General features: G+C 35.9%; 1 protein-coding gene across 1 annotated transcript; it reads right to left on the reverse strand.

Annotated features, from left to right (window-relative positions):
- Positions 1-4,306: 4,306 nt before the first annotated feature.
- LOC126599993 (myb-related protein 308-like) lies at positions 4,307-6,851 on the reverse strand. The gene is made up of 3 exons (XM_050266487.1): positions 6,550-6,851; positions 6,316-6,445; positions 4,307-5,387 (listed from the first exon to the last, which is right to left on the reverse strand). The coding sequence occupies exons 1-3, from the start codon at positions 6,680-6,682 to the stop codon at positions 4,604-4,606; spliced, it is 1,047 nt and encodes a 348-aa protein (XP_050122444.1). The 5' UTR covers positions 6,683-6,851; the 3' UTR covers positions 4,307-4,603.
- Between the last annotated feature and the right edge of the window lie 11,495 nt (positions 6,852-18,346).

An 18,346-nucleotide genomic window follows, 5' to 3' on the forward strand; every position in this document is an offset into this window, starting at 1 on the left:
ACTTGAAGTAGGAAAGTTAAATCCAAATGGCATCAAGTTTCAGCAACAAAGAAGTTTTCCAAGTCCAAGAAGGAAAAGGAATCCAAGATGATGAAGGATTGACAAAGACAAACTTTCCTAATCCTAATGTACAAAGATTTCAGCTCCAAAGAGGAGTCCTAAACACTTTAGGACACCTTATCCCTTCACAATCAGCCTTATCCCTTAGTGCCGCACCTATTCCCTTCTAGAAATCTGATTTCCTTGCCTTGCAAGGCTTTCTAGAAGCCTTATCCACCCTATCCCTTACCTGCCGCACCTAGGAGGCCTTTTCCCATTCAAAATCTGATTGTTTTAAGCCTTTTCCTGATGGGTTTTAATTATACAAGTCCATATCTGATTCCCCTAGGGTTTTAAGTGCCTATCTATACTCATATTAACCCTTTGGCTGAGGCACCACCTCCCATATACATCATTGACGCCAGAAATCTGTCCCACATCTCTGCCGCAGCTTCCCACCACCATTCACCATAATTCCTAACTTAAGAACAACCCTAGCCGCACCACCCATCAACCCTAAACCCTTCCATACCATTCCCCATCCATTCTACACCATAAATCCACCCAAAAACCTGTCCACAAGCTTCATGCCGCAGCAAGGAGGAAGGGAGATCCATTGATGCACCTGCTGTCCAAGTTGGAGCATTTTAGGTGTTTTCTTTCCTTTGATTTTAATGTCTAATTTTATGTATCTTTGCTTTGCAAGTATGAGGAACTAAACCCCCCTTGGCTAGGGGGGATTCAAAACCATGTTTATGCTTGCTATATGATTTGATTACTTCTAATTGCGTTTCATAAGTTGTGAATTCAATTTACTTATCTATGTGAATTAAAACTGGTTTGTGTATGTTGGTTAAGAGGGCCCGCTTAGTTTGCATGCATGAATTTGATGCTAGGATATAAGGGAATTTCAATTAATTGTTATGAACTTATATTCACAAGTAGTAAAGGTTGTTGATCACAATCGCGTTAAGTAAATTCTTGGCATAAGTATCATGCGCTTTCATAGTTACGAGTGCCTCGTCAATGCTTATGATTTTCATAGAACTTAATGATACTTGCTTGAATCTCTATTATGCGCTTTCATGTAGGGAACTTGTGGGGAATGCTTTGGGTTGTCGTATGCAATTCATCCAATTCAATAACTTAAGGAAAATCTGAGGGTTAATTTAAGCGGACCTAATTAACTTGGGGCATTGAGAATTCATGGTTTATTGAGAAGCAATTGGAAATCATTTTGTATGCAAGTGTGACATGTGTGGAGAAGAACCCCTTAGCTAGCTTCCCATCCATCCATTTAAACCAAATTTGTTTTAAAATCTGTTCAAGTTACAAAGTTTCTGTTTTGTTTTTAAATTCGTCTAAAATCAATCCCCCTTTATTTTGAAGTGTCATATTAGTTAGAAATCAATTTAAGTTGTGTTTTTAAGAGTCTTGAGTCAAGTTATACCTTAATTTCGTCCAAATTAGTTTAGGTGCTCAAAACTGCCCAGATTGTGATTTTAAGACATTTTTGAGTGTTTCTGGGCTGTTTTGAGTCTTTTGGTTTGTTTTGGTGTTTTAAAGTTTAGTTTTGCATTCTTTGAGTCTAGTTTAGTGTTTTAAACTTTGTTTTTACGTTTTTGAGTCAGTTTCAAGTGATTTAGCAATCCCTCCTAATCCCCGGCCTAGAACGATCCCTACTTACATACTTTGCTACAATTGATAAAAAGAGGGTTTAATTTGAGTGCTAGTTAATATCATATCAATGATTACGTTTTATGAAACGTTTTGTGAGATAACATGCTTACTTAGGCTATTTTGAATTATCAATATTTTTCCTATAACCCGTGTTCTTATAGAATATCTAATGGATGACGATATGATATTTAGAACATGTTTCGAACACCTCTTTATAGTATAGATGATGGATGACTATATATATGTTCAATGGTTTTGTACTTACCCAGTGGTCCTTTCCGTTACGGGACGTAAGGGTAGATTCTGGTCCGTCTCAGTGATGGTTTGGTGTTAGCATAAGACCTGAAGTGTGTTTCCTTTGGCTATTTAGCATAGGGACAGGGAGCCGGCATGGGGCTTGAAGTGTATTTTCTTCTGACTGTTTGCTCAAAGATGGGGAGCCGGCATGGGGCATGGGGGTTATCGAACAATTCACTAGTGATTATTATACATACAAGTTATGATTTGAGACATTGCATGTCATGCTAGGTTTCGGAAAACCTATGTTTATCATTATATATGTGTTTTCATAAAACCTGGGGGTTAGTATATTGATAACTGTTTTAGTATATATATATCAACTTGGTCCACTCAAGTTTGTTTTGCACCCCCTTCAGGAATTAGAATTGAGGCATACAATCCCAGTGTCCAGGCACTTCCGCATCGGCATCTTCGAGTCCTCTCAGTGTAGGATCCATCCTTTGTTTCATTAAAATTTATATTATTTCTTTTAGTGTTCTAGTTAGTTGTATGCTCTGAACACGTTCCTTAAATGCATATTCCTTATTCTTTTATATTTATAAGTCTTATCTATCCCTTGTTTTCAGCATTTGCACTCAATAAATGACTTTCATCACCCTGGCATATTTTCTTGGTCTTTACATTCCGTCCAAAGATAATGGGGATCTGTTTGTAAATAAAACCAAGTATGCTATTGACTTACTGAAAAAGGTAGGGATGGAGAATTGTAAACCTGCTCTCACTCCTTCCAAGCCTCACTCTCAATTACTTGTCATAGAAGGTACTCCACTTCCTGATGCAACCTTATATCATAGTCTCGTTGGTGCTCTCCAGTATCTCACATTCACGCGACCCAATATTGCTCATTCAGTTGGTGTTGTTTGTCAATTTATGCATCAACCTACTGATGCTCATTTCTTTTTGGTCAAACACATTCTTCGATATATCAAAGGCACCTTAACATGTGGTCTTACTTACCAAGCTACCTCTTCTGCTACACTCTCAGCTTATTCTGATTTCAATTGGACAGCCAATATTAATACACGGCGTTCCATCATTGGTTATGTTGTCTTTTTGGGTGCCAATCCAATCTTATGGCAGTCAAGGCGGTAAGCATCCGTGTCTCGTAGCTCTACTGAAGCTGAATATAAAGAACTTGCTCACTATGCTGCGGATGTGTGTTGGCTGCGATCTGTTCTAAAGGATTTGCATATGTTTCTTTCTTCTCTTCCTTTGCTGCAATGTGATAACTTGTATGCTCTTGCTCTTAGCACCAATCCTATATTTCATTCCAGTATTAAACATCTTGATACTGATTATCATTTTGTGCGGGAAAAAGTTCAAAAAGGCGATATCTTGGTGCAGCATGTTCCTACTACTGATTAGATGGCTGATGTCTTCACAAAAGGGCTTCACAATCCTATTTTTATGCGTCATTGGTACAATCTTAACCTTGGTGTCCCTGGTTAAGATTGAAGGGGGGGTAATAGCATAAATGTATAGGTGTCATTGTTGTATTGGTCCATCTGCCAAATGAGTATTGGTTGTGTGATAGCTTATTTCATAAGCTAAGGTTGCAAAACTATAAATAGTTTAAGTTGTAATAAGGCTGTTAATGAGAAAATACAGAAATATTGCAATCCTTTGTTCGAGCTCTCTCTCTCTCTCTCTCTCTCTCTAAATTGTGATCATATTTCTTCAAGCTCAAACCCTAGAATTCAGCTGTTATCATTATAAGCATGCCTTGTTCGGAATGGCCTCCCTATCAATTTCGTACATTTGTGTAAGTTTTCATTTGATTTGTGTGCATGCATTCAAATTCACACAGACCATAGGCATTCGTATTGCAATATAATACTTTTCAAAAGAGACTAGTTACATAATGTGCTTAGGCATTGTTATTGGCACTTCAAAAACGTTGTCATGCACTTTAAAATAATAAAACTGTAAGGAGAAAAAAAAATATGAAAGAGTGAAAATTAAATGACATTTTGACAGTGTCAGTAACACTTCCATGAACACACAAGTGTACTTAATTTAATTAAAACATACATATACATATATAAGATAAGATATCTAATATTGCTAGTTTTTCCTCTTTCCTTTATTTTCATAATATTCTTAGTTTTCACTTTTCGTGACCTTTTCTGATTAAGCATGGAGTAACTATGTGCTTGAGGATCCATGCAATCAAACTGGTTAATTTTCTTCATCTTTCAAGAGTATCATAGCTTGGAATTTAAGAAGCCATGCATGAGTGGAAAGGAAATATCATTTCGTACTGAATATGTAATTCAACACCAAGACAAAGGATCAAAGGTCACGTTGCATGTATTATTCATTCCTCTTCTGTTCCCAAATCCAAATTAAATAAACATTGCATGCATTTTCTTATGTTACTCCCTTTTTACAGCTCACTTTAATTTCACAATCGATCACTCTCACCAGAAAATTAAAGAAAACAAACTCTGTACTCAAAAGCCTGGACCAATTTGAAAAAGTTCTTCCTAGAGAGAGAGAGAGAGAGAGAGAGAGAGAGAGAGGTGCATGGTAAAGTTAGAAGGGACAGCATTGTACGTACGTTGTTCACACCACCACTAATATTTCATAGAGATGGAGGAAAAGAAGACAGTTGTACTGCGTTTGATGAAGCAGGATGTGCAATCCCATGATCTTGTCCAACAAGTACTATCGCTTGATCATCAACAAGATTGTCCCAAAATAGAAAGTTAGAACATTGTTGCTGGGAAACAACCCATTCATTCAACTCATGCCTTTGCATTAAGCACTCCAAGGCCATCTGATCATGATCTCCCTCCTCATCAATATTGTTACAAGATTGATGATGATGATCAACGTTCGGTACCATGTTGTCCATGTTCTCGATCAACGGTGGCAAATAGTTTGTGTCCATGGTAACATTATTAGTACTACTATTTGTAGTATTAAATGACATTGTTGCCGGAGGTGGGAAAGCCTGGACTTGATGCTGATTCAAATTCCACGGCTCAGATGAATTCAAATCCGTTGCGACAATCATGTCTTGGAAAATCTCCCCGCGAGCATTGTAACTTTCTTGAGCTGCTTCAATATTGGCAGTAGTACTTGTATCAAACATGAACATAGGGCATGTTGAAGAAAATAGGGTTTCTTGAGCTTGAGGCTTTAGGGTTGTACCCAAATCTTGGTGTGCAAAATCTAGTTGGTTATTGTAATTACCCAATTGGAGAATTATATGCTGATGATGATCAACACTAGGTGGTGGACTTATTGTGGAAGCACTTGAAGGTGTGGAAGGCTTCCGAATCTTCTTTTTGATCCATGAATTCCAGTAGTTCTTGATCTCGTTGTCTGTTCTTCCGGGCAGATGGCTTGCTATATGAGCCCATCTACATACATAACAATATAGTTATAGTTAGTTATAGTGGTGCATATATATTATTAGTAAACAAACTATAGAGCAATTAAATTAACCGTGTATTTAACTTCCATAAGCAATTAATTAATTAACTTGTAATTTACATTAACAATATGATTGTGTGTGTCTGCATTAAATTCATCATGAGCTGAGATGTTCAAAGCCAACCTCCGAATTTGACTGCTTAACGTCTTTCAGCAAAAAAATTAGGTGGAATGTGGTTCTTACGGTACAGGTGATGAAGATAGCTTCTGGATTAGCTATAAATTTAAAACATAAACCTGACACACACATATATATTTGATTGCGAAAACTTGTTTTTAAAGTTTGTTTGTATTCAGTTAGAGGTCCATTTCACTCAAGTTCTTTCCAGACACCCGGAACCAATTAACTTACTATTGGAAAGAAGGTTTTTTAGTCTATATTATTATGGGAAAGAATAAACGTGACCATTATATGTGATTTTATTTATCAATGAAGCATATGAACTCAAGCTTCAAAAGCACTTCTTCCAAGTACATACGTACAACCACAACAAAACAAGCTTCAAATTTACAGGTTCTAAGATAAAACAGACTCGCCAAAATCTTGAAATAATTTGAAAATGGTGAAATGAATTTAAATTTTCAAAAGCGCTGCTTCTTCAAGAAAAAAACAGTAGAAATTAACTTCAGGTTTATATACATTGTATAAGAAAAGTATAGGCTTCCCAAAACCCCAATTGAGCTTTTCGAACATGGCAATGGCTTTAAATTTGGAGGGTTGAAACAACTGTCTAGTCTACTAACGTCATCACTCTAAAAAAAATTGAAATTTTGGATTGGATGCAGTCACTGCATATTAGGAAATAAATAGATTAATGAAATTAATTAGCTAATAATTCAGCTTGTTAAATTAACCTGTTGCCTACAACCCCATGGAGGCTAATAATCAATTTCTCTTCTTCTGGAGTAAATCTCCCTCTTCTAATATCAGGCCTCAAATAATTAATCCATCTCAAGCGGCAGCTTTTACCACACCTTTGAAGCCCTGAAAATTACACAAAACAATTAAGCACCCTTTATCATCAGTAATTAATTAAATTATGATATAATTAATAGTAACAAATACACAGAGAGAGAGAGGATCATGACCAGCTTTTTCTGGGACTTCACTCCAACAGCCATATCCATGAGTAGTGATGTATCTGATGAGTTTCTCATCTTCCTCAGGGGACCAAAGCCCTCTCTTAACCTTCTGTTGGTTGCAGCAAGAATGGTGCCCCATTATTGATCTTCTTAATCTGTAATTCCTAATATGTTGTTAATTAACTTAAACCCTCCGAACTCTGATCGATTCTGATATCGTTTGAATATCAGAACTGATGAAACTCGATATAGCGATGATGGTAATCACCAACACCAAATTGATGTTTTGTAAGAGTTGGGTCTCTCTCTACCTCCCTTTAAAAGTAATACAAGTACAGTAGGGGGCTATGAGGATATAAGCCGACATGATGGGGTCCATAAGGGAAGCAGATTTCCATGTGACCCTACAATGACATTCCATCAGCTACCTCTTTCTCTCCCTTAATTATATCATATTCCATTGTTGGTTACTATTTTCTACGTACATATTTGTGTATTGCGTAACCAACTTCACGTACTCTAAGTCATGCTGGTGGTTCCACACACCTAGGTCCTTCTTGTTCTGCTACTGTGAAGCAATTGGTCATTTCAACCAATCACTTTGTACCACGTCAAGATATATATGTGAGGCTTTATGCTTGGAAATGATTGGGAGAGAATGAAGTCATTGTAATTGTCTAAATTTTTGTTCAGGAAGGAATGTATTTATGTGTTGAAAATTTCACAGAAAGGGTAATTTTATGAATAAATTAGGCGACATCCTGGTGTAATATGTGATATATATGCTTTTGTAACCTGTTGGTCATGAAAATATCTGTGTTTTTGTAACCTGTAATTATAAGTTTTTTTTACATTTCATTTTTCATAACTAAATCAACATAACTAGGGTTTTATAATCTGAATTATGGTTTATATATGGGTGCCATTCTTAAACAAAACATAGGAAGATATATCCAATTTATCGGAACAAATGACCATTTGATATTCATTGAAATTCAAAGTCCTTGGGTTAGATCAAGTATTGCTGAATAGTAAGTTAATGATTTATGATTAGGAGATAATCAGGATTTGATAATGTAAAAATAAAAACAATTAGTATTAGAAACAAGTAAATATCTCTCCGACACACACAAAACTAAAAATGCATGCAGCTCCATGTATCACATTTTGCAGAACAATCTATTAATTATTTTGAGCAAGACACTTTGAAAAAACTGACTTGATCCACAAGATAAACTAATAATTATCAATGCCCAAATTAACTTTAGGAAAAAAAAACATCACCCTTTACTAGCTATTTGATAGCTAGTGTACTTGCTTATTAAATATATATATATATATATATATATACACCTAACTTATAATATTTAGGCAAAGGCAACTATAATATATATTACTTAGGTTTTAAGTAAATTCCCATAAATATTTTATGAAAAGATATGAGGACAAAAACAAAAAATGAATAGTATTTTGTAGTACTTGTAACATACTTTTCATATTGTATTGTTGCATTGAAATGCGATGGCAATGCAACTTTTCACCCTGCAACGTACTAAAGTTCTTAGCTCATCGTACGTAGCAATATACTCTAGGAGGTCAAGAATCAAAGTTATTACATGACTGAATCAAAGTTATTACGTTACTTGTAACATACTTTTCATATTGTATTGTTGCATTTGAAAATATTGAGCCCGTTCACACAATACCAATTGATTTTGAATTGAATGCTCATGTTATATCATTGAAGTTACTTATTGTGAGCCTTTTTTCTCAAAAGAAATTAATTAACCAAAGAGGTTATAAGAACGTAATGGACTAATCTATCTATACCATTATAATTGAATCCCAAAAACCAAGAAGAGTTTATAACCAAAGAATACAGTTGTTCATTGCCAAGTTGTAATTTAGCGTTAAATGATACGAATTATCAGCTATATATTCTCAGGTTTAGTTAGGAGACAATGGAGACCTCATGAAAATGAGACATGTCAATTCTGATTTTCCCTATTCCTTAATGCTTACTTATAGATTAATTATAATTGCTTCATCTAAACTACTAAAGGCATGCATGACGTCATCTCGACTAACAGGATTTTTGTATCATTATTGGTACGTAATATGCATTTGTGACGATGGCATGACGCAATTCATGAGTTAATTAAATCAAATTATACTCTGGGTTAGTTTAGTTCCTCATGGCTTCCAAAAGAATCATTGGACATTGAGAAGGACAAATGTAGCCAGTTTGTTGCTATATGCATGACTTAAGATCATCCGAAAATTAAATACACAGTGATCCAATACAGCCCTCTCTATTAATGTTCTATCGACTTGTTTAATTTTTTGCTTTAATAACAAGAAATGAACAAATAAAGATCACACACACACACACACACACATATATATATATAAAGTCTATGTGTACATGCATGATTAATTAATTAACATGTTTGACCTCATCTAGTACAACTCCCTGATTAAACTCACTCACAGGTATTTTTACTTTAGGGTACACATTTAGAATTTTTTTGGCATTGTTGTTGAGAGTGAATCCCACTTCAGAGAAAGAACAAATTTTGCAAGTGTTTATATGTATTTGATTTTTTACGGTGAAACCTTAACTTTCTTTAGATAACCTTAACTTTCTTCAATTGCTTCAATTTCAATTCAGCCTTGTTTCATTAATTATTTGGAGAACTATATACTGATGGATGATCACGTGAATTATATCGAGTATTAGAGACTGAAAGCAATATGGTAATACGTGAAAAGACCCAAAATTTTATATAATACTACTCCCCAGTGTGAGATTTTCTCCCAACCACAACCAAGTTAGCTCTCAGGCCATTAGATACTAGGTCTTAATTATCCTTATTAATTTCCTTCATGAACTTCTACATATGTACTTCTTGGCCAAAGCAGATTATGCATGGTTAATAAAAATGAGGAAGAACTGTTGATGATTGATTAAATTGATTATGAACACATTACGAGCTAGTTTGGGGTTATTTATTTATTTATTTTTTTAAAATTGCTTTTGCTGTGTGGTGAGAATAAACGGTTGTGAAAAAAAAAGCAGATAAGTGTGTGTTAAACTGTAGTGCTAAAAGTACTTTTAGCAAAGAAAGAAAAGATGGGAATAGGATTGTTAATATGAAAGTTTCATTAATTGGTACCGTTCAACTACCGCTAATTAAAAAAAAAAAGTTTTTTTGACAAACATGTGTAGAGTTGCTTATGTTTTCTGCTGTCTTGGATCTGTGATTTTGAAAAAAAAAAAACTTTTTTTTTAATTTCTTTACAAAACACAATAAGGTCCCGACTTTTTAAAAAAGTTTCTTTTAGAAAAATTTAAGCAATCCTAAACTAGCCCTAAAGAAAACAGTGTTTCTGGATTTTAATAAACATTAAAAATTAATAGACCAAAAAAAAAAACCTATAGCAATGTAGAAAATCTTTTTTGAAGGGAAACGATTAAAGAAAAACTTAAGTAATCGTTTGTCAAATATTTTTGCAAAAACGTATTTTGGAGACAAGGTCCTTGTCTTGGCTGCAATGAATCCAAACGATTAGTTAGAACGTGGAACACAAATTAAACGATTAGGTATTTCTTTACATAGTTTTATATGGCATGCCAAACGTTTTAATACGTAGTTTGAAATATATTATGGAAAGAGATCAACGAAATGCAGCGAACCAGTATCGAAAGCGAGGGGATGATGCAAACATCTACCACATTTGATGTGAAGATTAAGAAGTGACTTTTGCTTGGATGGATCGCAAGCTAAAACTTCGAAAGTAATATATTTACATAAAAATCGTTTATTTATTTATTTTTTTTATTTTTATTTTTTAAAATAAGGACCCTTTGGGAGAAGAGCTGAAAGGAGCAATGATTATTATTCTTAGCTTTAAGGAGGAGCAATGGAGTGCACATTTGGGCCTACCATTGGGGATTTTGAGTAGTGATTACTGAGAAAAGATATTGGGACTTTGCCTTTATAAGCATTGGTTGGTTAACTCATTAAGTCATGGATGAAATGTCTCTACCATAATCTCTTTTGATTACTTAAATGTATTAAGGGTCCTTGTTCTTAAACATCTCTCTCTTTTTGTTAATTAATCTAAGAGTAATGCTAGAGAGACTAAATTTATAGATAAATTTTGTAAACAAAATGACATAAAAATTGATGATTGGATTATTATTTAAATATTGATTAACATGTTTATTTCTTATTGATAATGCATAATTTAGTTTGCAAATTTAGTCTACAAATTTAGTTTACCTACCTATTAACAAAATTCTCTTTGTCAACCAAAAGAGGGTGGAAATATAAAATTAACCATGCCGACAAAGCTAAAGAAAAATAACGAAAATGAAAGTTGTGGGCTATATTCTCTTTTCCATTTTTCTCCCAAATAAATTAAACTTTTAGTGATGAAATAGTTATTCAGAAACAGGCGCTAAAGACATGAATAACCTCTTAAACAACGAATAACTATTTGCAGGTCGCCACAAAAAAAATTTAGCTATGATTTTATATTTTCTTTCTTTGTAAACTTTATTTTCAAAATGAAAAAAGTTGTGGCATGATTCACATGAACATGTGAAGAGTTGGATTAATAGGTAATATAATAAGGTTAATTTGCCTAATTTTCAACTTGCACAGATCGGTTAATATGGGCGTTGAATTGTTTAATTACAAATGGAAACATACATCACTTCTGTTTAGGGTTAAAATATAAGACCAAACTAATTCGTTAATCTAGAATTTAGTGGTTCTAGTAACAACTAGAAAATCATTCAAATGCAACTAATATCCTTATATAAGATAATTGGCACGGCCCAATTTGAATCGAAATCGACCTGATTTATCTTGATGTTTTTTTTTCCGGTTTTTATCCCAAACCGTTCGCCTCAGATTCGGATTGAATTATGAAAGTCATACTTTCGGTTCAGCCCGAACCGATATTCATATTATTTATTTTATGAAATTTATTTAAATAGAAATTAAATAATTATACCAAAATTGACTGGGAGACTGAAACTCAAGATCTTCCTTAGGAAATCCTCTGAACCAACTTTCAATTTGTGACATTGTAAGGTAACAGTTGTATTTATATTATCTAATAACTATTAGCTAACATTTTTCAAAATCTTAGCCGCCACTCTCTCATTTGTTACCCAAGGATTGACGGTTGGCTAATTAAATCTCAAAAGAAAAAAACCTTTGCTGCGATTGAAGTTCTTCGTTACTTGAATAATATGAGCCTTGCGACCTCTCTTGACAACTTGAACTAAAAACCTAAACTAAGGCTAGAAATCCAAGTAATTGAGCATTAAGAAGTTAAAAGTAAATTGTGAGGTTTAGAGTTAAGGAAGCTAATTATCCAAACTTACAAAGGCTAAAGTAGGGTTTCATTTATCACGAAAGTCATTGATAATCATCATAAAAACCATATTTGATTGCGGGTTGCTCAATATTTATATAGAGAAATAGAGGGAATGATGAGAATAAAGAAGGGTTGGTTGACCCCGAATCGGGAAAAGAGACTGTCATCTCCAGTTGGAAAGGGATTTGTTGTAGGCATTCGTTTGGTGGACTGGATATGATAGGTTATAGTCAAGTAAAATGTGTTGGGTCTAGTATGTTATTGGATGCGATAGGTTAAGCCTAGAAATGTTATTGGATGCGATATGTTAAGCCTAGAAATGTACTCATTGTATCAATGGCAAGAATGATTTAAGGTATGAGTTAATGCATGTTAATCAAAATTTTCCAATAACTGAATCCATGTCCTTAATTCACGTAGGGTGGAATCTATACGCTAAATAACTAGAATATATGCTATTCATGTATGAGTTATGACAAACATCATCTACAATCTCCATAACAAAACTTTTATCATGGTGGCCGGCTAAGCACAAATTGTTTCTAATTCTAGTTATGCTCATTAATAAGAACAATTTTTTGGGATCTTATTAAGATCAACTCCCCACGTGCACGCGTAAATAAATGAAATAAAGGTTACCCTAGCTAGATCAACATGCCATGATCAGTAGATTAATCACGGTCGCCTTTTAGTACTACGGTTTAATGGTATTTCACTTTACTTGTAAGTGAAAGTTCTTAGGTTTGATTCTCACTAAAGACGAAGGTGAATCACATTATTATGGCAAACTCATTTTAAGGCTTCATGCACTTCCTTACCACCTTAGTGTAGATACTACCGTTTCTCAACAAAAAAAAAAAAAAAAAAAAAAAAAAAAAAGATATGGAGTCATGCGTGCTGATATTCTAACCCCATATAAGGTTATGACCATTTGTGAAAAGTGAAGAGGTGGAAAAATAGTGAGAGGCGGGAAAAATATGTTTGCAGGAGATAATTTTCTCATTGCTATTTATTGTATAAATATACATGTATACAAGAGAGTCCTAGTCAAGGTGAATTACATGCTTATCTCTAAAACAAACTATCTGTTACGTTTGATTTTCAACTGTTGGATAGACTCCAAGGTTGACTAGGAATTTTGTTTAACATCCCCTGTAAACTGGGCGTGGAAGGACTGACCAGTTTGGAACGTAGTAACAGATGTTGTCCCTTAAGAAGTCTTTTTGTGAGCAAGTCTGCAGGCTGACCAACTGATGGTAGAAATCGATCATGAACTCTCCAACACTACTCATTCACGAACAAAGTGGTAATCCAGTTCTATGTGACGTGCACGGGCATGGAATACTGGATTAGCAGCCATGTAGGTTGTACTTAAGTTATCATATTAGAGATGGATTGGAAAGGAAGTGGAAGTGCCCAATTCATAGAAGTGGTAAGAAAGCCAAAGCGTTTCAGCACAAGCATGGGAAAGTGCTCGGTATTCCGATTCTGCACTTGGTTTGGAATACTGAGCACTTTCCCATGCTTGTGCTGAAACGCTTTGGCTTTCTTACCACTTCTATGAATTAGGCACTTCCACTTCCTTTCCAGTCCATCTCTAATATGACAACTTAAGTACAACCTACATGGCTGTTAATCCAATATTCCATGCCCGTGCACGTCACATAGAACTGGATTACCACTTTGTTCGTGAATGAGTAGTGTTGGAGAGTTCATGATCGATTTCTACCATCAGTTGGTCAGCCTGCAGACTTGCTCACAAAAAGACTTCTTAAGGGACAACATCTGTTACTACGTTCGACGTAAATTTAGAATACACGAGATCAAGTTACCTCCGTGATATATCAAAGAACCCATCGTAGACCATCTTGTATCAACACAACTTGCTCAATCCGCAATAGAATAGGCAATGATCTATGAGGACGGAGGTTGGGAGCGAAGAAATAAACTATGAGTTATGGAACCTTTGACGTATATCGTAGGATGCATTTTACAACAAGTTTACAACAAGTAGACGAGGTGCCAGTGGAAATCATGAACTGGGCCACATGACTGACATTGTAAGAGATATCCGGATGAGTAAGCGTCAAATATTGAAGGCAACCAACTAAGCAACGATATTCGGTGGGATCAGATAATAATTCCCCAAAATGAGCAGAGAGAAAATGTTTAGCAGCCACTTATGTTGAGCTTTGTTTCTGTTCGTGCATATGAGCATGTTTAACAGGCCGTGGTCATATTTGGCTTGTGAAATGTGGATTCCAGTAGAGATGTGTTGCACTTGCAAACCGAGAAAGACGCTTGGACCTAAGTTATTCAAGTCAAATGCATTTCCCAAGTCCTCAATGAAAGGGTTATCAAGAGTCAATTGCTGCCCGTGAGAACTATGTTGTCGACATATAATAGTAGCAGAATAGTGTGAGAAGCGTGACGATGAATGAAAAGTGAACTATTTGCCCGACTTTGGACGAAGCAATAATAAAGTAAGAACGAAAGGATGGCTCCATATTCAACAGTTGGACGACACCATCAAATGCTATTTATATAACCTCAGACCCTTTTTTTCCTCTTTCAAAAAATCCCCAAATCATTCAAGGAAAAAAGGGTTCAAACTTTCTTCCTTTACTCATTGAAAAACTCCCCAATCTTTTCAACCTCTTTCAATGACGTCTACAAGCATGACTTCAAAATTACCCAAGATTTCACCTTACAATCTTTTCATTAACGAGAGTCCGCAATCGAGAAGAAGGTTAAACATTTATTGAAAGTCATCTGGATATCTTGAATCAATGTAAAGTTTGGTAGGAACCTGGCCAAGAGGTTTATGTTGATCTTCTTGCGCTGTCTGATCCCCAGCGTCTCGTACCAGAATTCACCCATGGTTCCTAGACTTAGGTCTACGATTTCCCCTGCCTGACCTTCTAAAAGGCATCTTGATCAGCTACGACATGGCTATCTGTAATTTAACCCTAGTCGCCTTTAAACTCTTTACATGCTTCGAGCTTCTAAATCAATGGTTCAGGGCTGAACTTGGCCTTTAGGAATTTAGAGTGCTTTCAATGCACGAAAAAACTTTGGTGGCCACTATTACTTTGTGTCAAGACCTAGCCTCATTTGGGAGCCGTATATCTTAGATGTCCTTTAGCAGAACAAGGATTTGTTTAAAGACATTCTAGTTGTCGACATGATTGGGAGGGAGATATTGACATTGTTAGTTGCTCCTTATAAACACATATGCCGATAACAGATTTAGTACCCACGAACATAGAAATGGAGGAAGAGACTCAACTATTGAGGAAAAAAAGGAGCACTGACACTTCTATAAGCTTAGAGCCACCTGTTCTGCAACTTCTTATTGAAAGACCCCAACCTCCTCTGTCATCTCACAAAGACCATGACAATAAGAACCGGTTGACTTCAAATTCGATGCCCTATCGTCACAACAGCAGAAAGTTTCGCCGCCCCGTCCTATTGAAGTCCAGTCCCATGAACTTCCTTTCACTCCAATTCTAACTCTTTTGGTAGCAAGGGATTTGCCAGAACTAGTTGGGGCGTCCACCAAGGTTGATACTTTTTTGCCTACTGCTCCGCCTAGACATAAAGGAGGGATGCAGCCTTCATTTATGACTAGGTCATCTTTCTCAGTGGACGTCATTGGCCTTCAAAATGTGGATTATGTTCGAGCTTTTCTTGCTGCCGCGATAGCCCCTGCAAATTACAAAGAAGTCCGCACGGCATTTGAAGATGTAATGATGCGATGTCATGAGAGCCGTTATGAGGTAACTTTTCATTCTTTTCTCGCAAAATGATTCCAGTAATTATCGTATTTTTCTTCTTATTGGCACTGATCAAGCTCACGTATGGACGTAAACGGCTCTACTTTGACAAGTAAAGCAGATTCATCATCTCGAGTGGTATTCCTTACAAGAATTAGAGACTAAATTTGAGCTCGAGCAACAAGTACAAGCTCAATTGGCGGAGATCAAAAGAATATAGATGGAACAATAAGTCATGAAGGAAGGCCATGGGAAAGAGTTGGAGAGGTACATCGACGCGGCTACCCTTGAAGAAACGAAGGCAAATGACTACAAGACGAATCTCATTAAGGCACAAGAGCAGCTGGAGTAAGAACATAAGGCCACAGCCAAAGTAGAGTAGACTTTAATACATATGAAATTTGAATTGGCAAGGGTACTATCTTCATAATGAAGTGCTTAGAAAATCATACGAGCTGGCTTATAGTCAGAGGTGGAGGAACTCCTTCACGAAGTTTTGCAAAAAGACAACATTCGTTATATGGATCTTCAGCAGCTTAGGGACATGCATGAGTTCAAGCTAGTGACTCTTTGAGTTGCTCATCAAAGACATTTAAAGAAGAATTCACCGAAGAGAACAACTTTTGGTATCTCTCCAGCTATGCACGACAAGTTCATCTGGGTGCTAGGACGTTCACAAGATCTATGAAGAAATTCGAAATACTAACTTGCATGTGCCAAAAGACTTACTGAACAAGATCTCAGATTCGGAAGTGGAGCAAGGGGAAGAGTCTAGTTCTAGTGACAATGCAACATCTAATGTGCCAGCTGATCATTCGACTTTTCCTTGAGGAAAAAATGCCACTAAAGGAGATTGACTTTAATGTTTTGTCAGGATAGGGGCATGTCCCTTCTATGACTCAGACTTATTTTCCCCTGCATTGAAAAGTTTTCTTCTTTTGTTACTTGTTGTTTTTCATGTGCATGTGCTTGCCTTCTTAAGTGAGCAACGATTTAAGTGTTGGAACTTTTCATCCTTTGCTTTTATACCTTAGAATATTGTAGACATCGAAATTTTAGTGAAATAAATGTTGATGAATAATTAAAATTTCAACGTTCATATGTCACATAAATTTTACACGTAGCATGTGACTTAACAAAAAATTGAAAATCATTGAAAAAGTCATCAAACAGGACACATGTCAACACCTGGCGAAAATGATTTATTTCATCTGATTATTTAAATTCAAAAACTAAAGTTTTGGAATTCTATAAATAGGAAGCAAAGGTATTCATTTTTGTGTACCAATTGACATCACACCAAAACCTTGAAGCTTTGAAACTCTAAAGCTCCTAATAAAATCCCGAAGGATCAAGAAAGTTCTCTTCGTTTTTCGTCAAATCCTCCTTCATGATCAACCCCTAACGGCCCTTGAAGAACTTCCACCAATTCAAGATCACGCCCCAGCGGCCCTTGAAGAAAGTGTTCATCGTTCATCATTCGCTCATCCTAAGATCAAGCCCCAACGACCATTTGGATCAACAACATCAACAAATCCACACATCCATTCTTTAAGATCAAGCCCAAAAGCCCTTGAAGATCCATTCATCCATCAACCTTCAAGATCAAGCCCTAAAGGCCCCCTTGAAGAAGCTTCCCTCAACCTTCAAGATTAAGCCCCTAAGGCCCTTGAAGAAACTTCAAATCGTTCATCCAAGATTAAGCCTCGACGGCCCTTGGATCAACAAAATATCCATAAATCTTACGGAGATCAAATCAGAGGGTCAAACTATAAAGGGATTGTAACCCCAAATCATTAATACAAAATATTATTTTGTACACGTGTTCTTGTCTCATTCATCACAGGAAAATTCGTGTTTACAAATATAGTTTACCGAAGTAAGTTAACTTCGAAGTAATGAGTGACAGAGCGAGGCACATGTAAGTTTGTCAGCCCAGGCCAGAACTCGAGGCCCTCTTGGTGATGTTGATTATGAAAAACACTACCTCAACTTAGTGCCCATAAATATTTCCATCACGATATCCAGAGTACCACCTTACTCCGGTGCCATATGTTAAAATATTAAACCCATGGAGAATCCTTTGTTATGCACATGCCTTGGTGTATTAATCGAATTAAGGATAAGAAAGTATCATCTTGAGTTCTAGAATGGCCTCCAATCTTTGTCTTGTTTACTCTCGATTCGTGGTTGAGGGTCTTCGTATATCCAAGGTGACATTTAGGAAGGTTTCTTCCTTAGGTTGAGTTGCCAGTTCATCCCCAGTGAATCTTAAATGAAAGTTTTTTTGGGACATGGTCACCAGCATAGGGTCAGAAATACTTTTAGAACCTTTTGTTGAACCCTAATGCGTCGGACCTGAGCGTTTCTGATGTGACTACTTTGGCTGACCTGGCTGAAACATTTTCACGTATCAGAGCTTATTTGGAATAAGATTTCTTTGGGGGATTACCTAGTATGGATGCCCTTTTCGAACTTGCTGAATATGTGGTGTTACAGGACATACTTGACCTAGTATGTTGTTTTGGGATATAAGTATTCGTACTCAAGGTTAGGGTTCAGAGCCACCATTGGATGATTTCTAGATTGCCTTTTTGACTATTCTTTCAAATGGCATAGAGTCCAAGTTTGAA

Source organism: Malus sylvestris, chromosome 14, assembly GCF_916048215.2.
Source record: "Malus sylvestris chromosome 14, drMalSylv7.2, whole genome shotgun sequence".
Classification (NCBI taxonomy): Eukaryota; Viridiplantae; Streptophyta; class Magnoliopsida; order Rosales; family Rosaceae; genus Malus; species Malus sylvestris.

Excerpts from the sequence above, each read along its gene's own strand:
- LOC126599993 (XM_050266487.1), bottom strand. The coding sequence starts at position 6,682 with ATGGGGCACCATTCTTGCTGCAACCAACAGAAGGTTAAGAGAGGGCTT. Across the intron at positions 6,446-6,549 it reads TGAAGTCCCAGAAAAAGCTG|GGCTTCAAAGGTGTGGTAAA; the intron begins GTCATGATCCTC and ends TGTAATTTTCAG. Across the intron at positions 5,388-6,315 it reads CATGGGGTTGTAGGCAACAG|ATGGGCTCATATAGCAAGCC; the intron begins GTTAATTTAACA and ends TTATGTATGTAG.